This window comes from Chroicocephalus ridibundus, chromosome 19 (assembly GCF_963924245.1).
Source record: "Chroicocephalus ridibundus chromosome 19, bChrRid1.1, whole genome shotgun sequence".
NCBI classification, from domain to species: Eukaryota; Metazoa; Chordata; class Aves; order Charadriiformes; family Laridae; genus Chroicocephalus; species Chroicocephalus ridibundus.
The window spans coordinates 7082888-7108310 of NC_086302.1; the positions used below are offsets into that span (position 1 = coordinate 7082888).

At 59.5% G+C, this 25423-nt stretch overlaps 2 protein-coding genes across 8 annotated transcripts in view; both read right to left on the minus strand.

Annotated features, from left to right (window-relative positions):
* Nucleotides 1-16432, minus strand: part of SDC3 (syndecan 3) — a 49153-nt gene extending 32721 nt beyond the window's left edge. The window contains exon 1 of the mRNA XM_063355851.1: nt 16240-16432. Coding sequence (XP_063211921.1) covers nt 16240-16329 — 90 coding nt within the window. The 5' untranslated portion in view covers nt 16330-16432. The remainder of the gene's footprint in view (nt 1-16239) is intronic.
* A 6709-nt stretch (nt 16433-23141) lies between these two features.
* Nucleotides 23142-25423, minus strand: part of PUM1 (pumilio RNA binding family member 1) — an 84040-nt gene continuing 81758 nt past the window's right edge. For all 7 annotated transcript variants that reach the window (XM_063356175.1, XM_063356169.1, XM_063356174.1 and 4 more), the window contains exon 22: nt 23142-25150. In XM_063356175.1, coding sequence (XP_063212245.1) covers nt 25019-25150 — 132 coding nt within the window. In that variant the 3' untranslated portion in view covers nt 23142-25018. The remainder of the gene's footprint in view (nt 25151-25423) is intronic.

Below are 25423 nucleotides of genomic sequence, written 5' to 3' on the forward strand. Positions count from 1 at the left end.
CAGGGAGCGAGGGTGGGATCTGCCAGCAAAGCCCGGGGCGGGCAGGGATGGAGGAGGGAACTCAGCACCATCCCGGGAGCAGGGAGAGGTTTCACCTCACTTTCCCGGCCCGGTTGGACGGGGTGGCAATCCCGAAGCTTCGCCCCCAAAACTGCACGCCCACCAGCATCCGCTGTGCCCCCCAGAGGTGGAAACAGGATTGGAACCCCCCACACCCCCGCAGGGCCCCGGCGGTGCCAGGACGAGCCCCGCGGAGGGGACGGAGAGCGAGGTATCGCTCAGAGCCGCCTGAGCCCGCAGTCATGCGAGTGCCCAGAAATAGACCCGATTTACATATGTAGGACGGAGCCCGCCATGCCAGCGTGGCCACGACCTACTTTCCTGCCGCCCCGATGGGACGTGGGTGCGTTGGGGGGTCGCGGCGGGCTCAGCTCGACACCCCCCCAACCGGAGCAGCCCACCCTCCTCCCATGATGAGCAGAAATGGGTTGGGAGTCCCTCTCTTGACGCAGCCCCGGGTTTTTGCACCCAAAACAGCGTCTCCCGGGGGATGTGACGGCGGCTCACGCCCCTGTCGCCGGCGTCGATACCTACGGGAAGGGACTGGTGGGCTCAGAGCATCCGTCAGGTTTAATCACACGCTCACTGTGACTTGTTCTGGGGCTCTGAGCAAGCTCAGGACCCGGTTCCCACACGTGTCACGAGCTGTGGGGGCTCAGCTCCTGCACATCTCCGTCTCCCGATCCTCGCTGCCGTTCCGGAGTCTGCAAGCAAAAGGCTCCTGCAAGGTGGGGCACACAGTATAAAGACCCCCCCCACACCCTCTACATGCTATTTTTAATTTTGTAAGCCTTTTTGCAACACTGAGCATAAAGCAATAAGCTTTTACCAGTGCCTCTGGGATGCTCCTTCCCTCAAGGACCGCAGAAACCAATTGGTTTCCGTACAAACACGGCTTTTTCCATTAAGGAAAAAAAAAAATAAAAACCATAATCCACCGCTGCTGAGCATCTTCCAGCTCGCAGGCGTTTCAGTAGCGTTCACCTGCGGATCTGAATTGGGGATGGCACCGGGAAGTCCCCGAGGGGAGAAATGCCGATATTTATTTCACACCCTGTTGTCTCCCTCAGCCTGAGCAGCTCCCAGCAAATACCCAGGCAGGAAGGAGGTTTCTTTCTGCTCCATCTTTCTACACCAGCAAAGATTCAAAGCAGCTTTAGCCTTCTTGTGGCAATACCCTCGCCTGACACGTTTCGTGTTATTTCTTCAGAGCTACTATTCAGGGCTTCCAGTCCCTGCTGGTGAAGAAAAACTTATTATCGTAGAGGGAAAATAAAACCCACCTCAGCCAGCTCTCAGATACAGTCACTGGAAGCAGGTGAGGAACCAACAACCAACGCACGAGGAGAGTGTTTCGCTGCAGCCTTCATCTGAGGCCTCTTTTTTCCATCCACAATAGGTTGCTCTAGTGCCCAATGGCTGAAAGCACACGGGGAAGAGACAAAAGGAAAGAGAGAAATGTTCTGCCCGGCTTTCCCCTGGCATCAGGGCCAGGAAGGGTTGAGAGGGGAAGAAAAAAGAGAAACCTCTTTCTTCTGAAGGTGGGTGGTCAGCGCACTGACAAACGAACCAGCATCTCTGGGCGGGGGGACGGGTTCCTGCATCTACATGGCAGGACTGTCAAATGTACCGGAATCTCCGCACAGGGATGAATCCTGGCATCCCTGCATGGGGCACTGTCAAACACATCAGCATCCCCACATGGAGACGGGTACCCACATCCGCACACGGGGATGGGTACCAGCATCCGCACACAGGGAGGGGTACCAGTACCTGCACACGGGGAGGGGTACCTGCATCCACACACAGGGATGGGTACCCGCATCCACACATGGAGATGGGTACCTGCATCCGCACATGGGGATGGGTACCTGCATCCGCACATAGAGACAGGTACCTGCATCCACACACAGGGATGGGTACCCGCATCTGCACATGGAGATGGGTACCTGCATCCGCACACGGGGATGGGTAACTGCATCTGCACATGGAGACAGGTACCAGCACCTGCACACGGGAATGGGTACCAGCATCCACACACAGGGATGGGTACCTGCATCCACACATAGAGATGGGCACCTGCATCTGCACACGGAGATGGGTACCAGCATCCCTGCACATGGAGACGGTACCAGCATCCACACACAGGGATGGGTACCTGCATCCCTGCACAGGGATGGGTACCAGCATCCACACATAGAGATGGGTACCTGCGTCCGCACACGGGGATGGGTACCAGCATCCCTGCACGGGGATGGGTACCCGCATCCCTGCAGATGGAGATGGGTACCCGCATCTGCACATGGGGATGGGTACCTGCATCCACACACAGGGATGGGTACCTGCATCCCTGCACAGGGATGGGTACCCGCATCCACACACGGGGATGGGTACCTGCATCCGCACATGGAGACGGGTACCAGCGTCCACACACAGGGATGGGTACCCGCATCCGCACATGGAGACAGGTACCAGCAACTGCACACAGGGATGGGTACCCGCATCTGCACATGGAGATGGGTACCTGCATCCGCACACGGGGATGGGTACCAGCACCTGCACACGCGAATGGGTACCAGCATCCACACACAGGGATGGGTACCTGCATCCACACACAGGGATGGGCACCTGCATCTGCACACGGAGATGGGTACCAGCATCCACACATAGAGATGGGTACCTGCGTCCGCACACGGGGATGGGTACCTGCATCCCTGCACAGGGATGGGTACCAGCATCCACACACAGAGACAGGTACCCACATCCGCACATAGGGACGGGTACCCGCATCCCTGCACAGGGACAGGCACCAGCATCCCCAGGCAAATACCAGCCAACTACATCCTGGCCCCAGCCTCACCATCCCGAGCCCTGCAGCTCTGCTCACCCACAACCCAAAAGCCATCAGACCAGGAGGAAAATTAAATTAGGACGAACCGAATCCCAGGTCAGCACGCTGCCAGGGCCCTGGGATGCCCACAGCTCCCGAGCAGCCACCGGCACGAGAAGCCACAGGGCTTGTTTCACCCCACGCTCATCTTGCTCCCCTGGGGAGATGTTTCTGGCCTCTGTAGAGCAAGGAAGAACCTCTCCACGCAGTGACCATCTCCCACCACGCACCGCGTTTTCCTCAAAGCCTCGGCTCCACGAGTCGAGGGATTCGCCTTGTGCTTGGAAAAGTATTTCCAGCTCTGAAATCAGCAGGCAAAGCTGGAAAACGGGACCCCCGAGAAACTCCCACAGCCCAGCGGGTGAAGGCAACGGACCCAAAATTCTGATTTCTCAAAAGGGGAAGATCTTCATGCAGGTTTCGCTACTGGTGTGATCGCATCGGGAAGGCACGTCATTGCGAAAGCGAACATAAAGAAGTGAAGACATTTATCAGCCTGAAACACCAAGCGACCTCCGTTTTCAAGTCAAAACAGGACAGCTTATCTTCATAACAGATTCTTTTTTCTTTTCTTTATTTTTTTTTTTCCCCAGGAAACACTTTGCTGCACTTCGGCGGGCCCGCCAGCTCCAGGAAAACGTGGCTTCCCCGGCGTCCCCCCTCCCGCCGTGGGCAGGACCCGCTGCCGCCCCCGGGCAGTGCCTGCCCAATGCCCTTCTGCCCCTTTCACCCAGACTTGCTCTTCCTCCCCGGATTTCCCCTCCTGGGATTTTCTTTCCTCTTTCTCATACAAAACCAGATTCAAACCCTGCCATGCCAGGGGTTTGGTCCCGGAGCCACCCGTCCGGGGCATGCAAACCCTCCGAGCTCCCCAAACCCCTTGGTAATGCCAAATGCCACCACGCTGGGTGCTGCAGCAGAGAGACACCCCCCCCCCAACCTGCGTCCAGTCCCGGACCACAACCCCGGTGAACCCTGAACCTCCATCTCCTTCCCCCAGGGAAGCAGCCATAATCCCCAGCCAGGTTAACACCTTTGCACAGGGAAAGAAAAAAAAATGATGAAAATCCACTAAACCCACTGATTTTTAGGTAGGAAAGTGCAAGGCTTGAGCAAAGGAGCCTGACTCTCGAGCCCTGCTGCCTGCCGGAGGACTGGGGATTTTTTTCCCTGGAAGACACTGGGTCAAAGCAAGCAACATCAAAATTCCCCTTATCCGCAGGATTTGGCCTGTTTCTCCGGGAGCGCCTGTTTTCCCTCATCCCCCGCCCCATCCTCGCCCCCACCGGAGCCCAGGGAGGGGAAGGACTCATTTTGCACCCGATAAATCCCAGTGCAGCTGGCGAAGGCACTGGGGAAGTTCGAGCTTGGGACTTCCCTAATTAACGGCGTCCGGAGCCACGTGGGAGGCGCCGATCCCACTCCGGCACCAAGAGAAAGGAACCCACTTAACTTCTTGGTGCCCTTTTTCCTTTTAAGTCAGGATTGAGTTTTTAACGTGCTCGGGAAGAGCCACAAGATCGGGGGTTTGGCGCTGCCGGTGACGGGAGCGGGGGGTTAGACCTTGTCCCAACCTCCTGAGCCACCGAGATGGGGGAGCCTGCATCCCCGCCCGAGGATGGGAAGCACTCGGAAAAAAAGAAAACCACCACAAACCGTGTTGTTGGGTTGGTTTTTTGGGTTCAGTTTTTTTTTTTCCCCTCTAATTGCTCTTGCTATTTTAACCGAGACAGACATTTCCTTGACGATTTGCGAGGGCTATAAATGTTTTATGTCCCTTCCCTCTTCGCTCAGACAGCAACTTTTGCTGCTGCTCGGCGTAAGCGAGACCCGGAGCGGAGCAGCTGGGTGCTGCCAGGGGGCAAGGGACCAGGACACCGGCCACGGGGAGAGGATCCAGCCCCGTATCCACATGGAAACTCATCATCCACCCCCCCCACCATCGCATCCTTCCCTCCATTCCTAGAAGGAGATCCCACCGCCCAGCCTCCGTGCAAGATGCCTTTCTGCTGCAGAAAAAACTATATATAGTGCCCGAAGCCTTTGGGGGCTTTGCTGCTCTGCGAGATATTTATAGCCGGAGGCAAACTCCGACGGCGCTGGCTGGGAGCAGCTGGAATTGCAGCAGGAGAGGCAGGATGCGGCCCCTGCCTGAGCAGGGAAGCGGGCGCTGGGGCGAGCATCCCGCTTGGCAGCCACAGCCCCCAAAATCCCATTTTCTGGAGCGCCGCGGGAGAGAAGGTGTGGGGTGCTCACCCGCTGGGGGTCAGGGGCTTTTGGGGGAGAGATGTGGAGTTTTTTGGCCAAATCCGGAGCGAAGAGGGTGAGCTGAAGAGCTGAGAGGCTCAGGAACAGCCCAGCCGCCCGTCCGTGGCTCTTATCCAAAAAAGCGGGCGCCCAACCCATTTCACCCAGAGCGTTTCCCAGGGGATGGGGAATCCACCCCACGTGGCCCCTCACTTCCCCGAGCATCCCAAGTGGAGCCGGAGAGAAGAAACGGGCCCTTCTCCCCACACCTCGGCGTCCAGCCCTGCTCCTCTCCCCCCCCCAACACTTGGTGGGGGCTCCCCCAGCCTAATTGCTGGCAGCTCGTCCTGCTCACGGCCCGACTTTAATACAGTCCGTCAGGCGAAACGCTCCGGCTGGAAGGAAGGAAAGTCAAGGGGGAGCGGGATGGGGAGGGGGACGCCCGGCTGCCCGCGGGCAGCAGCCACTTCCTCAGCCGGGGGATGCAAAAGTCCTGCCGGGACGAGGGGCAGGTCGGGAACGTGGGGGTTTTGCACCCCGATCCTGCCCCATGGGAAGCAACCGCTCCCTTCCCTGCCCCGGCATCCCCAGTGACACCAAGCTGGCCAGCACGGATTCAGGAATGCTTTTTATCCAGGAATTGCGGCACCGGGATGCACGGCCCCGGGGGAATTACCCCCGCTGCAGACCCGGCCTTTGCAGCGAAATGGGGAGTTTGGAACTGGGTCGGAAGGAAAAAAAACCCCCCACGTGTGGGTGCCCGGGACCCTCTCCCAAACCGCCGGGTGCTTTCGCAGCCGGGATGGCCCCAGCCACATCCTCAGCCTCGCACCGGGATGGTGGGAGCAGCAGCCAAAAAACTCCTTGGGAAAAAAAAAACAAACAAACAAACAAAAAAAAAACAAACCAAACCAAACAAAAAAAAAACTAACAAAACAACCCAGAAATAAACTTTTTTTTACCAAATACTGTGTTGGAGTCTATCCAGAGGAGCCCACGGGGTTCATCTTCCCCGGTCCCTTTGCTGGTGCTTTTAACTCGGCGCAAAACTTGGGTGCCCAAGGGCTGGCTGGAAGCATCCCAAGGAGACAGCCCCAGGCGTTTAGACCCAAAAGGTCACTGTTTAGCCCCAAAAGGTCACTGTTTAGCTCCCCCCACCCCCAAAAAAAAAATAAAAAAAAAAAAAAAAATCACTCCTCTGGCAGGAGGGAGGCAGGACACAGAGCTATCGCTTCCTTCAGCCCCTGCGGCCGTGCCTTTACAGCCGCTGTAATTCCAATTTCCTCTGGGGCCGGGGCGCGTTTGAAGCTGGATCGCTTCACGCAGAGCCTGGCCAGGCTTCCCCCCTGCCCCCCCCTCCGCCACCCCGGCGACTACCACCACTTCTCTGCACATCAACCAAAAAGACCCAAAGGCCGTGCCCCTCGCAGACTATTTCTGGGTCTCGCCTGGGACGCTACGGCCGCAAATAGAGGTCGGCTGGCCGCAAAGCGAGCCTTAACTTTGGTAAACGGCATCCTTTGCACGCACATCTCCCGCTGCATGAGCGTGCGTCTAGTGGGGGTGTCCGGGGCATCCGGAGGATTTCACGCCGGCAGAGGGGGACATCTTGTCCCGAGGGTGCAGAGCCCCGTGGCGCATCCTCCCCGCTTTTACTCAAAAGTCAGCAGAATGGGTCCGGCTGAGCTCAGCCCAAGGCAGGAGCCACAGCTGCTCCGAACACGGTGGGTGCTGCTGCGGGACGCCACTGGTGGAAAAACATCCATAGGGACGCGCATCCCTGTATGTCCTCGTGAGGGACGACACGCCAGGGACCGGCCCGTGGGTACCAGGTGACCCCTGCAAACCCAGCCGTGCCCATCCGATCCCCGCGCCACGGTCAACGGACTCCCTCTCTCTTCCTCCACGGCAGCAAGAGCCTTCCCTCCCACCCTCCTCCTCTTCCAGCCTTTGGTGGGGTGTTCAAAGAGCTCTCACCGTGGAAAATAAAGGGATTCGGGATGCTCCGCAGCCAGGACCAGGCATCCCAGAGGGAGCAGGGCTGCAGTGATCCCCCGGCACGGAGAGCCATCTCTCCACCTCCGCGTCCATCCCTGGGGATCACCCGCCGTGGCTCTAAGGACATCTTACGTAGGGACATTTGGGGTTGGCGTGACCCACACTGCAGGGCTTTAAACGCCACAGCCTGGAGGCGGGAGAGGCGCCTTGAGTCAGAGGAACAGGCACTAATTAATCCAAATTAAAAGCCAGAGGGTAAAGAGGGAGAACCAGCTGCATCACCCCAATTACAGCACCCAGGGATGTGGCTCATAATTAAACACCTTAAAAACCCGGGGGCTCCTGCCCAGCCATGCAAGCCCCCACAGCCCCGACACCCCGACACCGCAGGGGACACCCCGATGGCACACGGGACACCCCCCCACACACCCCGAGGAGCCAGGCCAGCTCGCCCACCCTCCTTACATCCCTCTCCCACAGCCTAATTGCAGCTCGCCAGGCAGCTAACGAGCCAGTCGCACCCAAAACCAATTATTTCCCGATAAATGGGGAGAAACAGCTCCTTTCCGCGCCAGAAGAAAACAAAAGCAACCGCTGACGGAGGCTGGGTGCCGCTGGGTGCCACGTCGCAGGCGGCTCCGCTCACCCGAGCATCCCAGCCGGCTGCAGCTCCGACGGCTCCGGCGCTCGCGGGTCCCCGGGAGCCCGGTGGGACCACGATGCCCCACGGCCCCCGAGCCCAGCACAGGACCCCGCTTCATCCCAGCTCCCTGCACTTGATGCCACAAGTCCCCTACTTGATGCCCAGGTCCCCATTTAACACCCCGGTTTCCCCATCGGCTATTACATGTCATCACGCTCCCTAATTAACGCCAGGCTAATTAAGCCCAGGATCCCACCCAGGTTTGCCGTCCTCTGACAGAGGCCGCGGCATCACTGCATGGGACGTGAGCCGTGCATGCAACCACTGGTGGCTAATTAGGGCTTAATTAGCGCTCATCAGTGCCACGGGAGCATGAGGAGTGGGTGCCCCAGGTCCCAGCCCCCTGGCACCCGAGCACGTGCACCGAGCGGGTCAGGCCTCAGGCAGAGGGGAGCACCCTGCAAAGCTGATTTATTATATTCAGCATTATTTAGTCCCCGGAGGAGGAAGAGGAGGAGGTGAGAAGAGGGAGGGGTGACAATGGCCGAGGACCAGAGCCCCCCAAATCACAGGGCCGTGGCGGCCGCCTCTCCTGGCGCCTCCAAAAAAGGGAACCTCGCACGGCGGCAGCCTCCGAGCGCGGGGTAAAGCATCGCCAGAGCCGCGTAAAACCGTCCCGTTTCATCAACAAATACCTGGCAGCTCCGGGTTTTTCCACTGGGCCGGAGCCAGGGCCCCCGGAGTGGTTTAAGGGCCGGTCCCTGCCTCCTCCTCACGCTCCCCGTAAGTGCCATCTCCGGTGACACTCAGCTCCAGCTCTTAAATACCCGGGTCTCGGTGGCAGGGGATTCCCACGACACCCTCCCCTCGCACGGAGCAAAGGCACGAGCGGCCCGTGCACGAGAGAGAAGGAAAATTAAAGGCTGGATGATGCTACTTGCCAAGAAACCCTAAAATGGGGGGGAAAAAAAAAATGCATTATTCCTGATTCTGATTAATCTTTACGGGGTGCAATGGTGACGTTTCCCAGCAGCATCTCGGGACACAACAGACGTCCCCAGGACAGGCAGCACCGAGAAAAGTTGTTAGGAGCCCGATGGACCCAAATTTGCCTTAAATGAGGTGGAAATGGTGGACGGACACCTAGTTTGGGGTAAATGAAGCTCTTTGTGTGCTCTGTGCCAGCACCACTCGCTGCCTCTGCAGGACAAACTGCTCCGGGGTAGGAGAGAAACACAGGGGCTTTCTCTTCAGTTCTAGCTTTCTTTGCAAAAAAAGTAAGAAATAAATAAGACTTCTTTTTTTTTTTTTTTTAAATGCCCGTTTTGGACCAAAAAACTCCCACTCCCTTTCCCCAAAACACAGCCCTCTGGTGTATTTTTGACATTGGCTAACGCGAGCGTCGCTTCCAAACCCAGCCGAGCTCCACCGCCCGCCCGTCTCCGCAATTATTCAGCCCGACCAACGCAGCCCGTGAAATAGCTTCATTCCCCTCCTCCTCCTCCGGAAAACAGCATTTTTTGGCAAACAAACTGTTTTGCCAACAAAGTTGTGCTCCGCGCTGCCTGAAGGCGATGCTTCTCCCCAGCTCCGGCCTCCTCCGCCCCGATGGGCCCCGATTCGGATCCCAAATTGGGGATGCAGCGGTGGGGAGACAGGCCCGGGCACCCCGACATTGAAGTTTTCACCCCCACCCCGCCTCCCCTTTTGCTAAAATAATCCTTGTTTCTCCATCGGCCGGGAAAGAAGCAGCAGCCCTGAGGTTGCCGCTGTTATTTTTATCTGGAAATAAATAGTTTGAGCGGCGGCCAAGCCGTTCCGAGGGAGGGAGATGCTTTGCATCGTGGCCGCAGAGATGTAAACACACGCGGCCTCCGTCTCGGCGGGGGCACATCGCACGGCCGGGGCAGAGCAAACATCCCGATCCGGACCGGAGAGAACTGAAATTGCCTATTCTGGGATGCCGAGGTGGAAAAAGGGGGATGTAAGGTTTTCCACGGGAATGGCTCCCAGGGTGGGGAGCGCAGGGGTACCCATCGCCGCTCCCCCCCAGAGCGATGCCGTCCCCTCCATCTGCTCAAGGCATCGCAAGCGCCGCCGCAGCTGGGTTCAACACAGGTTTAACCAGGACCAGAATTAACTTTTGGAATCATTTTTAACAAGAAGTCCTGAAAGGACCAGCTCTAAAAACGCTTTCGCCTTCACAACAGAAAACAAGGAGCATCCCTGCGCCACCCGCACGACGCCGGGTTCCATCTCGTTCCTTCCCGGCCACAGCAAGATCCCAAAAACCACAATTTGCCGGGGGCTGAATGCTGCGACCAGGCTCAGTTTGGCAGCCCCGGGAGCTGCCCTCTGCCCGGATCCGGCCACATCCTTCGCCCTGCCTTGAGTCCCAGCAGCTCTCATCCTGCCCCGCGGGGCCGGACACACTGTTTTGGGCGGGGGGGGGATGGGGGTTTTGCCCCTCTCGCTGCTCGCGAAGGTCACCGAAACGCTCGGGAGCTTTGCACGAGAAGCTCGGCGTAAATGTCAAATTAATTAACTGGGAAAGATGTATGCATGGCCACAAAAAGCCCTCTGTTTCGCCCCGCCGCCCTTCCTCCCACCTCCGCGCTCCCTGGAGCCGGGCACTGCCTGCGGTTTGCGAAAGCCGCGGCCCGGGGTTGGGGCGGGGGTGGGCGAGGGACCGCCGGACACTCCCCACAGCGAATTTTTTTCCTCCCCTATAATGCACCGCATCGAAGGAACCAAGCGAGGACGGAAAAGCTGGGAAAACCTCTCCAGCAGCCGCCGCTCCTTCCTCCGCACACGTGTTGCGGCACCGTCTCCAGGGACACGGCCGGGGAGGGACGAGCATCTTCTGCTGGGGCCAGGCCGACACCCCCGGGGGGAAAAACAGAAGCACGTCCCGCTTTGTGCCCAGAAGAGACTTGGTGGCATCACCCGTTTTGCAGGATAAATCCTTCTCCGGCAGCTACCCGGAGTCCTGAGCCTTGTGCAGGTGTTGGACCGGAGTGGGGAGGATGCGGAGGGATGCGGAGGGATGCGGAGGGATGCGGAGGGATGCGGGGGACCACAGCTCCGGTGAAAGTACCTGCCCGCTGCTCCCAGGGGCTGCCAGACCACCTGCCAAAGGGGGTTTCTCCCCAAATAACTGCTCCCCGTCTCTGGAGCGCCGAGGCTGGGTTTGCAGAGACGCCGACCAGCGGCTTCGTTCATCGAGGAGCAGAATAAAAGCCAAAAAAAAAACCCACCCCCAGAGCCAGGCAGGCTGCAAGGATGTGATCAGACCCGGCCTCCCTGCCCTGCTCCGGGCGTGGGGAACGCTCGGTGGGAAGAGACGTGGGTAAAGAATTAACGCCTCGACTCAAAACTATTTTCAAGTCTTTAAAGGCTCAGGAAGGGAAAGGCTCCCGTCGCCCAGGGTTCGGTGCCCCCTCGGCCGGCCCGGGGGTTTGGTACCCGGCTCACGTCGTGCCGGGGATGGGCATTCCCCCGGCCCGGCTGCCGTCTCCCAGGGCTGCCGCGCGTCTCCGTCCACTCGTCCCAGGGGAAAAGGAGCCTTAGGGACACTTGGGGACATAACCCCCGCTTCACCCACACCACGCACAGGCAGGGACAGGAGGCGCCAGCGGCCAGAGGAGCCTGCGCCCCTCAAGGAGCTCTAGGACCCTTCATTATTGTTATTTTTACTCAGTTTCGCCATGAAGTTGCTTCACCTCCTGCTCGTAAGAGGAAGGAGCCGGGGACTGAGCACGGCTCAGGGAGAGCTGGGATGTCCCTACAAACAGGGATGGATGGAGCCACCGGGCTACCCCAGCTCACACCACGGAGCTCAAATCCACCCCCGCTGGGAGCCAGGCTGAGTCCTAGCAAACTCCTTACACGCCACATGATTTCACAGCAGCCCGCAGAGCACCCACAAGCCTCAGAAGGGAAAGACCTCGCTGTGGCCCCGATGCCAGGCTGGCCACCGGGGAGCTGCCGGCACCGGGCAAACACCGTGCTGAGAAGGGAGCCCTTGCAAACCCCCCCCAGCCCCCATGTCGGTGACGGTGGGACCCAGAGCTGCGGGGGACACCGAAACCCCCAAATCCACCTGCACGGGGAGATGGATGCTCCACCCTGGAGCTCTGTGGGGTCGTGGGGCATCTCGGGGTCCCCTGCTTCCCACCGCCCCTCCGGACTGAGCCAAGGGTGGATTTTCAGGGATTGCAAGGAGCAAGGGATGTCATCTTGCGTCCCCTCTCAGCGGGAGAGCTCCACGGAAACACGCTCCAGGACTAAATGACAACAACCTCCCCAAGACCCTACAACGAGGAGCAGGACGAGGCCGGCCCCGGAGCCGTCCCAGGCAAAGCTCCAGCGGGGACACGGACGTGAGTGGCCGGGACCTGCGGAAAGGTTACAGCTAATCGACGCTCTCAGTAATTAAGGTGACGAGTTGATCCCTAAGCCCACGGCTCGGCCAGCCAGCCGGGGCCGAGGCAAAGCATCCTTCCCCGGCACACAGAGGGACGGGGGGTCCCCAGAGCCGAGGGGTCACACGGGGGGGGCTGCAGGCACCCGCTCCCCTGGCATCTCGTCGCAGCCCAGCGCACAGGCCACCCCCGCTGATTAAGCTCGTCAGCCCGTGCTTTGCCTGTACCTAATGAAGCTGCCGGGTGCTGCCCTCTCCCCCTGCCCGCGCTGTCCCCAAACCGTCCCCTGATGCCACTCGGCTGCCACATCCCGGCTCCCCAGAGAGGTCTCCCACGGAGGAGGAGGAGGAGGAGGAGGAGGAAGAGGAAGGAGCGATAACCCCAGCCCGCGTGTGGTCTGCGAGGTGGGGAGCCAGCAGCTCTCCGGCCATGCAGAAAATAGTCCGCTCTTGGATTCTCGGGTGTCTAATAAGGGATTGAGCTCACCCCTCCCTGGGCAGGGTGATGGGGGGCTCCCCCCCGCCGAGCTGCCTGATCTCCCAAACGGGTCCGGACCTCGTCCTCTCTCCGAGTGGTCCCCAGCCAGCTCCAGAGGGGGACGGGCAGGGTGAGCCCCTGAGCTTTACAGCCCTGGGAAATCCTGGCCAAAGCCACACCTGACAAGCCCATGACACAGTCGGGAAAACCCACTGCCCGGCTGGGTCTCGCCAGGAGAGGCAGCACCCCACACACCCCCCCACCCCCGGCAGCGCTCCCACAGGGGCACACAACGGGTTAACGGGAGCGATCCCAGCTTCCCCAAACCCGGGGCCAAGAGGGATCACAGCCCCCACCAGATGAAAGGGAAGCGCTGAGTCCCGAGAGACTCGCGACACTTCCCAAACACGCCAGCACTGCCACGTCCCTGTGCCGAGGCCAGCGGCCCCCGTCCCTCCGCGCTCCCCGGGCCAGGGCCAGGGATGGGGGGGTGTGGGCCCGTCCCGGGGAGCTCATGGGCTCGGTGCCGACGGCAGCCGGCGTTATTTGTCCGTTCTCTGCTGTGCAAATATTAATTAATTAATTCTCCGGGTGCTGCCCCGCAGAAGGCACCAGGATCCGGCAGAGGGTTTGCGGCGTTACCCAGTTGCCCACACAACCGCAGCGGGGGAACCGGCATCCCCAAATCCGTCCCCCATCCCATTGGCACGGCATCCGGCTGGCACGCGCCCGAGCTGCTCCAAGTCACTGCTCCCCATCCTGGTGACCCCAGGGAGAAGCTGCGACTTTGTCCAATGAGACGGAATGATTTAAAAGCCTCGGTGAAGAGAAGGGGAGGAGAGGAGAGACCCCCCCCTCCAGGTGAGGATGCCCGATGGCTGCTGGAGCATCCCTCCCTCATGGGGGGAGAGCAGCCTCCTGCCTCCCTTGGGCTGCCTTCCCCAGCCCCGGACCTGCCTCGTGGTCCCCAGGAGCATCCCATCACCTCCCAATCTGGAATTTAACAAGCCCATAACCTTTCCTGCCTAATTATCCTCAGCAAATGCCAGCAACCGCCTGCATCGCCATCCACCAGCCGGCAACTGGAATTCCCCAAATGGGGAAGAAGCACCCATTCAACCCACCCCGCGCCCGCCCCGGGTGACGGAGATGCCGGCACGGCCGCACACGCCTCTCGCTGCCGCGGGCACCCAGCGATGGAGGGGCGCTGCCGGCGGAGCTCAGGCTTCCCCGGATCAATGGCAAAGCGCAATATTCGGCTTAATAAACTGCCCTTTGATTCACCGTGCGAGCGGCCGCGCGGCATCGCCGGTTGCCGCGGGATTTATCGCTGCCGGGACGAGTAAATCACGCACCTGATGGTCTTCTCAATAGCGGCTCAGGAGCATCCTCGGAAAAACCGAAGTTGCATCTGCCTCTTCAGGAGGGGGAATAACCGGTGCCGGGAACAGCCGGCAAACACCCCGCACGCACCCACTGCCCCACGGAAACAGGGGTGCCAGCGCACGGCACCCACAAACCAGAACCCCAGGAGGAGGAGGAGGGGGAAAAGCTTGGGGTTGCGTACTGGTGAGCAGCCGGGCCCTGGGACGTTCCCCTACGAAAGAGAGGAGGAGGAGGAGGAGGAGGAGGAGGAGGAAGAGGAGGAGGAGGAGGCGACAGCCTTCCTCCCATTCCTCCCGAGGCGGCTGCTTCTCCCGCTGGAGCACAACCGGTTGCGTGGGAAAAGCCTCTCCTGGTTGCAGGAGGATCCTTCCAGCAGAGCATCACCCAACGGCCGGCGCCCCGCGAAGTCACCCGGGGTCCCCCACACGCTCCCGCAAGCAGCTCGCGCAAGAGCCAGCGCTGGGCAGGGTGCAGGCAGGGTGCAGGCAGGGTGCAGGCAGGGCTGGGTGGCTCCGGTGGAGGTTTTCCCAGCCGGAGCGCGCTGGAGACGAGGAGAAGCAGTTTTGGAAGTGCCACCAGAAACCACCGACCCTTTCCGCCCCGCGGGAATCCTCTCCCCGGAGCGGGGCTGGGAAAAGCTGCGGGGCAGAGCGGGGCGATGGCTGCGCAGGCCGGGGGGCGGCCACCCACCCCCACCCGTCCCACCAGGAGCTGGAGGGGCAAGAGAGATCCCCGGGGGCAAGCAGGGGGTGGGGGGAGCAGGTGGGGGGCGGCGGGGGGCAACCCCCTCCAAGTTTCTTCTGCCACCGGAAAGCAGGAGTGGGATTTTCCTCCCTCTCACCCCCCTCCCCCCCCAGGGTAATTTTTAAGGCGTGTTTCCCTACGACCTTCAAATGGCATCTGCCTGCATCCCCCTCCCCACGCACACGGCAGGGCCCCCCCATTCCCCCCCCACCGCCTGCCTGCTCCTGCCGCCCTCGCCCAGCCCTGCCTGCACCCCCGGGGGGAGCCCCCACCGCAGCCCTGCCCCGGGGGGTGCGCAGGGGAGCGGTGACCCCCGGGGTGTGGGGCGGTGGGGGGGGGGGGCACCGGCTCCTGCCCGGCCTTCCCGCTGGGGAGCTGCGGATTTGATGGGGGGGGGGTGTGGGGGGGGGTGCGGGCAGGGAGGGGCCGGCGTGGGGCAGGGTGCTGGGGGGCAGCAGGGTGGGGGTCCCAGAGCCCCCCCCAGCAAGGTGCCGGGACCCCGCTCCACGCCGGGATTTCACCCCCCCGCCGCCGGTCCACGCACGATGCCGAGAGCGGCGACCCATCCGTGCCCGGGGCTGGTCCCACGTCCCCCCCCCCCCAACCAGCCCGGTACCGGTCCCCGCGCCCGGGGTCAGTCTGTGCCCGATGACGGTGTCCCCCCCCTCCCCCGCCCGTTGCCGATCCCGATCCCACGCCCCCCCGCCCGGTGCCGGTGCCCCCCACCCACGCATGATGCCCGTCCCAGCCCCTCGGTCCGGTCCCAGTCCCTCCCCCCCAGCCCCGACCGGTGCCGATTCACGCACGACACCGATGCCGGTCCCACGCCCCCAGCCCGGTGCCCCCCACCCGTTGCTGATCCACGCACGATGCCGGTCCCAGCCCCCCCGGTCCGGCCCCTGTGTGTCCCCCCCCTCCCGCTCAGTGCCGGTCCACGCACGACACCGATGCCGGTCCCACGCCCCCAGCCCGGTGCCCCCCACCCGTTGCTGATCCACACACGATGCCGGTCCCAGCCCCCCCACCCCCCTCCCGCGCATTGCCGGTCCACGCACGGTACCGATACCCGTCCCACGCCCCCACCCCGGTGCCCCCCACCCTTTGCTGATCCACGCGCGATGCCGGTCCCCAGCTCCTCGGTCCGGCCCCAGTCCCCCCCCACCCTCCCCCGCCCGGTACCGATGGCGGTCCCACTGCCCCCCCTCAGCCCGGTGCTGCTCCCCCCGCACCCCCCACACCCCGCGCCGGTCGCGCTGCCCGGGGCCAGCCCGCGCACGACGCCGGTGCCCCCCACCCGTTGCCGGTCCCCGCACGATGCCGGTCCCCCGGTGCCAGTTGTCGTGTCCCCCCCCCCACCTCCCCGCACTCACCAGCGCGGCGGGGGCGCCCAGCAGCAGCAGCAGCAGCAGGAGGAGGCTCCGCAGCCCCCGGGGCGCCGGCGGCGGCACCTCCCCGGGCATCTTCCTGCCGCAAGGACGGCTGGCGGCGGCGGCGGCGGCGGCTGCAGCGGCGGCGGGAGGCGGCGGCGGGGGCGGGGAAGGGCCTTTGTTGCCGCCGCCCGCGGGAGGCGGTGTGGGTGCGGGCCGCCGCCGCGCCGCCCTCCCCGCCGCGCCCCCCCCCCCCCCCCGCAGGAAGCGCCGGGCCGGCCCCCCCCGGAGCACGGACACCCCCCCCCACCCCTACACACACACACACGCGGACACCCCCCCACCCCCTCCCGCCCTCCGACCCCCGGCCCTGGCCGCGGGACCCCCCGCCCGCCTGAGACCGCCCCGCCCCGCACGGCCCCGCCGCCCGGAGCGCCCCGGGGGGAGCGGGATGGCGGGGGGGGGGACTGGGGTAAATGGGGGGGGCCTGGGGTAGGTAAAGGAGGGGATTGGGGCAAACTGGGAGGGGACTCGGGGTGAATGGGAGGGACCCTGGTGGAGGTGGGGGGGACCTGGGGTAGATGGGGGGGTCCTGGGGTGGATGGGGGGACCCGGGGTGGGTAAAGGAGGGGACTGGGGCAAACTGGGGGGACCCGGGGTGAATGGAGGGGACACTGGTGGAGATGGGGGGGACCTGGGGTAGACTGGGGGGGTCCTGGGGTGGATGGGGGGACCCGGGGTGGGTAAAGGAGGGCACTGGGGCAAACTGAGGGACCTGGGGTGAATGGAGGGGACCCCAGTGGAGATGGGGGGGGGACCTGGGGTAAATGAAGGGGGACTTGGGGCAGACTGGGGGGATCCAGAGGTAGATGGGAGGAGCTGGGGTAAGTAAAGGAAGGAGGAACTGGGGCAAACTGGGGGAGAGCTGGGATAAATGGGAGGGACCCTGGTGGAGATGGAGGGGTCTCTGGGGTAGACTGGGGGGGACCTGGGGTGAGTAAAGAAGGGAACTGGGGCAAACTGGGGGGACCTGGGGTGAATTAGGGGGAGCCTGGTGCAGATGGGGGGGGACCTGGGGTAGGTTGGGGGGGACCTGGGGTAAATGAAGGGGGACTTGGGGCAGACTGGGGGGATCCAGGGGTAGATGGGAGGAGCTGGGGTAAGTAAAGGAAGGAGGAACTGGGGCAAACTGGGGGGGAGCTGGGATAAATGGGAGGGACCCTGGTGGAGACGGGGGGGGCCTCTGGGGTAGACTGGGGGGGACCTGGGATCTGGGGCTGGGGTAGGTGAAGGAGGGGACTGAAGCAAACTGGAGGGGACCTGGGTCAGACTGGGGGGGTCCAGTGTTAGATGGTGGGGGACATGAGGTAGGTAAAGGAGGAGGCTGGGACAGACTGGGGGGCACCTGGGACAGACTGGGAGGACCCAGGGTTAAATGGAGGGGAGCCTGGTGCAGATGGGGGGGACCCTGGGGTACATATGGGGGGGATCTCGGGCAGATTGGGGGGACCCAGGGGAAGGTGGGATGCACTGGGGTGGGTAAAGGAGGGAACTGGGGCAGACTGGGGGGATGCGGAGAGAGATGGGAGGGCCTGGGGGCACCTTTGGGGACCCTGGAGTAGATGGGGGGGGGAAAGGGTAGATACGGGGGGACCTGTGACAGATTGTGGGGACCCAGGGGTAGATGGGGGGAGCTGGGGAGGATGGGGGACACCAGGGTAGACGGGGTGGCACTGAGGCAATGGGGGGGCTCAGGGGCAGTTGGGAGGGGGGCAGGAGTAGATGGGGGGGACTCAGAGGGGTATGGGGGGGATCAACAGGCTGGGGAGGGGGGGGACACAGGGGCAAAAGGGGGGGATCCTGGGGCAGTCGGGGTCACCTCAGGGTGGACGGGGGAGAGGAACCAGGGGCAGATGGGCGCCCTGGGATCTGCCTCCAGGGTGGGACCCCCACCCTGCCCGGCTCCCTGTGCCTCCCCGCCTCGGTCACCCCTGGATGGGTGCTGGGGTCAGGGCCACCCCCGGGCTTACAACCCAGGAGGGGAAAATCCTCCGGGCAGAGCCAGGACTCGCTCCCAGCCCTGGGCCAAGAGCCCAGCCAGCCCCACAGCCCCCTGCCTCAGTTTCCCCTTTCAAAAACCCCAGGGATAAGGGTGGGCCCAGAGGTCAGGGCAGTCCCCTGCCGTGACAGTGGCTTCCCCCGCGGCTGCCAGGTGACCCTGGGGTGACTTTGCTCGGAATTTGGGTGCTGGGTCACCCCGATGGGCCCGGAAGGCGGTAGCTGCGGGTGAGCTGGGAGCAGCCGGGGTGGGCTGGAAATGAGTTGTTTCTCACACGCGTGTGACTCCTCCTAATGGCTTTCGCACGTTTGCTGTGAAAAGCCTAAAAATATACTCAGATTCTCATTAAAAAAAAAAAACAACAACCTCATCTGAATGCAAAATATAAGCCGGGAGGGGGGGGTCAAGGGGGGAGCAGGGGGGCATTACCTGGGAGAAGGGGCATTGCCCTCCCAGCAGGGCCGGGTTCGGAGGGAAAATCAGCCAAATTCAGCTGCAAATTGAGGGGCGGCCCCCGGCTGGGGGGAGCTGGGGCGCGACCCACGGCAGAGCATCCTCCCCGCTCCCCCCCCCCGCCCCGGGATGGCAACCTCAGAACAGCCCTCCTCTTCGGGGGTGTGAAAGATGGCGGGGGGGGGGCTCTGCCTCGGCGTCCCCACACCCCATATCTGGTTCAATTTTAATATTTAGTTACTTTTTATATATTTTTTATTTTTTTTTAAGTGCAATAATATCATCAGCGAGAATTCGGGGGGGGGCGCAAAGGCGGGGGAAGGGCTTCGGGTGGTGCAGGGGGTCCCCTCGGGGATGGGTCGGGGCCCGGGGGGGGAGGTTCGGGGTGGGGGGGGCGCTGCGGGGGGGTCCCTGGGGCCGGGGAGGGGACGGGAGCGGGGACAGCGGCGTTGTTGGGGCTGCACCGCCCCGCCGTGGCCGCCGCCACCCCTGCAGCTCCGCCGCCACCCCCCGCAGGGGCCGCGGCAGCAGGACAAGGTCCCCGCGGGTCCCCAGCAAGGGGTTGTCACCCCAGAGGTGGCCCCCCGAGGGGTGTCGGAGGGAGAGAGGGGCCTGGACACGAGAGTCGGGGTCCCACGGGGGGGGCCGGGGAGGGGGGTGGACACTGCCCGGCTGCCACCGGGTCCTTTTCCACCCCACTGTGGCCACCTTGAAAGCAGGAGACCTTGTTCTGTTGGGTTGGGATGGATCCCGGCTGACGTGATGGGCCTTGGGTGTCCTGATGGATCCCGGCTGACATGACGGGCCTTGGGTGTCCTGATGGATCCCGGCTGACGTGATGGGCCTTGGGTGTCCTGAGGGATCCCGGCTGATGTGATGGACCTTGGGTGTCCTGATGGATCCCGGCTGACGTGATGGATCCTGCCTGACACGATGGACCCCAGCTGACACGATGGACCCCAGCCTCTGTGATGGATCCTGGATGTCATGACGGACCACAGCAGATGTGACAGATCTGGCTGATGTGATGGATCACGGCCAATGTGATAGATTCTGGCTGATGGGATGGTCTCCAGCCGATGTGATGGACTCCGGGTGTCATGGTGGACCCTGGCTGACATGATGGACCCCAGTGACATGATGGACCCTGGCTTATATGCTGGACCCCAGCTGATGTGTTGGATCCCTGGCGTTGCGATGGACCCTGGGCATTGTGATGGACCCCAGTTAGTATGATGGATCCTGGCTGACATGGTGGACCCCAGCTGTTGTGATGGACCCTGGCTGAGATGATGGATCCTGGCTTATGTGATGAACCCTGGGGGTTGTGATGGACCCCAGCTGATGTGATGGATCCTGGCTTATATGCTGGACCCCAGCCAGTGTGTTGGATCCCTGGTGATGTGATGGACCCTGGGGGTTATGATGGACCCCAGCTGATGTGTTGGATCCTGGATGTCTTGACGGACCCCAGCTGTTGTGATGGACCCTGGCTGAGATGATGGATCCTGGCTTATGTGCTGGACCCGGGGCACTGTGATGGACCTCAGCTGATGTGATGGATCCTGGGTGTCCTGATGGACCCCTGGTGTTGTGATGGTCCCCAGCTGGTATGATGAATCCTGGCTTATGTGACAGACCCTGGGTGTTGTGATGGACCCCAGTTGAGATGGTGGATCCTGGCTGATGTGATGGACCCCAGCCATTTTGATGGACGCTGGCTGACATGATGGGTCCCTTCACATCCCTTCTCCAGCAGTGACCAGCGGCCATGCTCTGGAGTAAAGCAGGGCCCACATGGAGTGACCCGGCCGTATCCTTCCCAACAGGCCCCCGCTGTGTCCCCTCCCTCCCCCCAGCAGGGCCATCACTGCTGGTCGTGGGGCGGCTGCCCAGGCTGGGCCCCCACCGTGCCAGCGCTCGGGCCGGATCCTTCCCCCGGGGCCAGGCTGGGAGCGGGAGTTTGCAGGTTTGGGCAAGAGCTAAACCCATGGGATTGTTCCTGAAAACCTTCGCTGCCGTGGGGGGGAAGGATGCCCAGGGTTAACCCCCAACCCGCGGGGGTCCAGAAGAAGAAACACGGAGCCCGAGCTCTCAGACCTCACACCCGAGATATATACTCAATGCTAAATTAAATTAAACTTTAATAAATAAATGTATATACCTATCCCTTCTTTTCACCATGTTCTGGCCCAAATTGGCAGCCACGCTGCTGCTGAGCTGCTTAAACACCATGGCTTAAAAGAAGCATTAAAGAGATTTAAGAGCCGTAAGAGCCAAAACGTCCAGGATGGGGGACCCGAGTGTGACCCGCGTGTGACCCACGTGCCCCGGTAGCCCTGCTGGCTCGCTGCCGTGGCTGACGCTCGTGGCGGAGAGGCACAGGCTGGCTCCGGACCCAGGGCAAAGAAGGTGTCAGAAAGCCCAGGTCAGCTCCCTCCGCTGAGTCTGACGACGACGGGTGTGAAAACGGATTAAGGCCACCCCCGGGCGGCAGGGACCCGGGGGGCTGGTGAGGGCTGAGGGACCCGGGGGGTTGGTGAGGGTGAGGAGGAAGCGGCAGCGTGGGAAGGATCGGTAATTTGAGACACGCTCCAAAATCAACCGTTTTAATGCCCCGAGCCAAAAAACTAATTTCCCGTAAAATGGGCAGTTTCTTCCCTTCCATTAATTTATCACGCCTCACCCCGTTTGCCTAAGTGCTCAAACTTATCAATATTTCCCAAATTATTCTGATTATAGCCTTCAGAAAAGGGTCTTTACATCCAGCAGCTGCCACAGGGAGAGGGAAGGTCCTTTACGCTGGCAAATGAAGACCAATTGGTGGCAAGAGACCAATTTTTCCCCCGAGCCAGAGTGGCGGTGGGGTCGCGTTCAGCGGCACAGGGATGGAAGGCAGAGCCGGGGCTTCCCGGAGAGGGGCAGTTGGGGGAATAGAGGACAAAGGCAGGTTGGGAAGTCGCACGAGAACATGGTCTGGGCAGCAGATGATGGTGGTGGGACAGGGATGAGCAGCACAGGCCTAACTGTGCCCACCCAGCGCCAGGCTGGGAGCCGAGCGGTACCTCTGGGGAAGGAGAGCTCGGGATTGGGGAAAGGCTCCGTGGAAACACCAGCTCGGGGTTCGCTGTTGCTTTTCTAGTTCTCAACGAACCAGAGAACCATCGGTTCAGCTGATGGTTCTCTGGAACCATCAACCACCAGTGCTGAACCATCGCGGCACTCACCGGTGCAACCCCACCTCGCCTGCCGGGTGCAGCTCCCAGTCCATCCCCACACCCCAGCAAGGCAAGAGGAGGATCTTCTGCACGACCATCAACCCCACGGACCACCAACCCCAGCCTGCAAAGGGGGCAGGAGGGAGGCAGGAGGAAAGCAGCAGAGGACACCCTGAGGGGAAGATGAGGGGGACCCTCCCCTCTGCAAGAGCTGCAGCGCTTCAAATGACCAAGAGACACAACCATCAACGCCATGGACCACCAACCCCAGCCTGGAAGAAGGGCAGGAGGTGGAAAGCAGCAGAGGACACCATGAGGACAAGATGAGGGGGACAAGGGAATGTTGCTCCCCCACCTTTCTGCAAGAGCTGCAGCATTTCAAATGACCAAGAGACACAACCATCAACTCCATGGTGCACCACCCCCAGCCTGGAAGAAGGGCAGGAGGGAAGCAGCAGAGGAGCAGAGGACACCAAGAGAAGATGATGAGGGGGGCCAGGGAACGTTACTCCCTCCCTTCTCTGCAAGAGCTGCAGCACCTCAAATGACCAAGAGACACAACCATCAACGCCATGGACCACCAACCCCATTCTGCACGGAGGGCAGGAGGTGGAAAGCAGCAGAGGACACCATGAGGACAAGATGAGGGGGACCAGGGACGTTACTCCCTCCCCTCTCTGCAAGAGCTGCAGCATTTCAAATGACCAAGAGACACAACCATCAACTCCATGGTGCACCAACCCCAGCCTGGAAGAAGGGCAGGAGGGAAGCAGCAGAGGACACCAAGAGAAGATGATGAGGGGGGCCAGGGAACGTTACTCCCTCCCCTCTCTGCAAGAGCTGCAGCGCTTCAACTGACCAGGAGACATGGGGTGGTGGTTCACTGCCAACTTGCTGCCAGAGGATGATAGAGGCTGTGGGTGCCTTGAGTTTATCCGGCCTCTGAAGAGGGTTGGATGTGCTCAAAGATGGCGGGGGGGGGGGTGAAAAGCCAAAATGCCAGTCCCCAGGAGGAGGGGGACAACGGTGGGGGGCGGAGGTACAGCCGGGGCCGCTCTGCTCTTCATTCCCCACGCGCCAAGGGGGAAAAAACTGCTCTTAAATAAAGAAAACAAGAGGTAAAAAGCCGCGGGGGTGACACCTTCCGGGAAAGCGTTCCAAGGAAACAAGGCAGGCAGATTCCAAAGTTCTGTATTTTTTCAAAATAAAGATCACACGTTGTTTAGAGACAATCTACACAAGAGTTACAAAAAATAGTCGCCCAGGCATAAGCATACACAGGTTTGTTAATTATACACATATGGTTACAAGTGTGCTTGCAAAAAAGTTCATTGGAAATATACACAAGGCTCTGTAAATGTACACCGTGTAGTGTTACAAGTCTATATTCAAACAAGGAAAATTGACAGTATGTTACATTCACTTACAAGTAGACAAAATGCAAAATACAGTTCATCTTCTGTACAAAAAAAGGGGGGGGGGAGGCGATTCACACTTTACAAGGTGAAAAGGGGACTCTGATTGTAAGGAAAAAACGAGGGGGATCCTGTACTTTTGCACTTTTTTTTTTTGTTTCTTACTGTCACAAAATAAGCAAAACATTACTTTTTAAGATTCAAAAAAACCACTATTTTTGAACTGAATCATTTCTGTATAACATTTAGAAAGGATCGCTACCGTTCAACTAGGTGACAAATAAAACCAAGCATTTACTTTTTATTTCTTTTTTTTTTTTTTTTTTTTTTTTTTAAACATTAACTAGGCTGTATAAAGAGAACATTTCCTTCAAAAGAAAAAATTTACTTCTGGTTGAAATTACAATTTACAATATACAACACTATATGCTACGACCATAAAAGGTGTGAATATACACTGAAATGCACAGGTTTGGCTAATTCTTTTTTTTTTTTTTTTTTTTTTTTTGCTTTTCTTACCAAAAAAAAAAAAAAAAAAAAAAAAACGGGTTGGGTTTTTTTTTTTTTTTTTTTTTTAATGTCGATTCAAACTTCTCCACATTTACATTACAGAGGTTTACAAATGTACAATTGTACAGTCAGAAGTATGTTCCACTACTAGGGTACATTATAGATACAGATCAGACATCAAAACAAGAAAATACTACAAATTTTTATATATGTAAAGTCTACACCAAGTATACACTATATATTTATAGAAGCAAGACCAAAGCCGAGTTGGATTTTTTTTTTTGTTTTTTTTTTTTTTTTCCTTTTTCCTCATGCTAAATAATCAAATTGTGTCTCTCCATGTTAACAGAACAAACCGAGTAGGCAGTAAACAAGTACCCCCCCCCCCCACCCCCCCTTTTAAAAACTTTCCGGGTGCGTAAACGTTTTCTTCCCCAAAACCGCCAGCTAAGCCACCTCCTTTAGCATGTTATACTCAAAAAAAAAAAAAAAAAAAAAAAGAAAAAAAAAAGAGCAATTAAAAAGTTTCAAAACCTTAATTCTTTTCCCTTTTTTTTTTTTTCTTTAGCAACTTGAATCTTTATCTTTTTTTTCATATTTATAGAGAGCGTTAAATGCGTCGTTTTGTGCCACGGAACTAAAATTCCACCTTCTCGCCGACTTTCGACTAAAAGGAGAAAAAACCCAGGTATTTGCAAAAAAGTCGTCTGCAAAAGGCGGATGAATTAAAAACTTTTTTTTTTTTGTTTGTTTGTTTGTTTTCTTCAAACCAACCACCCTGAAAGTTCCCACATTTGGAATATAGATACAACAGTGAACAAAAAAAATGTGGCCTTCCATGTACATTTGATACCTATGTACAAGTATTCTATACACCAGTAAAACAGCAGGGCAATTAGTTAATTAAAAAAAATAATTAGTACATGTTATGCATAATAAAATTAAAGAAATTTACAAAGGCTTTTTTCTTCTTCTTCGTTTTTTTTGTTTGGTTGTTTTTTGTTTTTGTTTTTTTTTTTTTTTTAAGCAGTTTCGCAACCAGAAAACGTTTTCTAACTGTATATCGGAATATCGTCGGTTGCTGGTTGTAGGTGCCGATGGGCAGCGAGCTCCTCCCCAGGGATGCTTCAGATGATGCCGTTGGGTGGCCCACAGATGGGCCCCAGGTCCACCCCGTTCTTCATGTAGTATTTCTCCAGCTTGGCCAAAATGTGTTTGCCGTAGGTGTATTTGCGCAGGGTAGCGATGTGAGGCCGGATCTAGGAGACAGAAGAAGAGCGAGGCAAGTTTAGGAACTCCAATTACGGCCACGGCGACGCCGAGCGAGCCCCCGGGTACCGCGCGGGCAGGGTGCCGGCCACCAGCAGAAGACCACAAAAATGCCCTTTGCTGTAATCGCCCCAATTACTGCGGATCAAGTTAATGTCCCATCGCCCACTGATGTCATTTTTAGGAGGAACTTCTGGTCAAGAAGTTGGCGTCATCTTAGAATCACAGCATTGCCCAGGTTGGAAGGGACCTTTCAGATCACT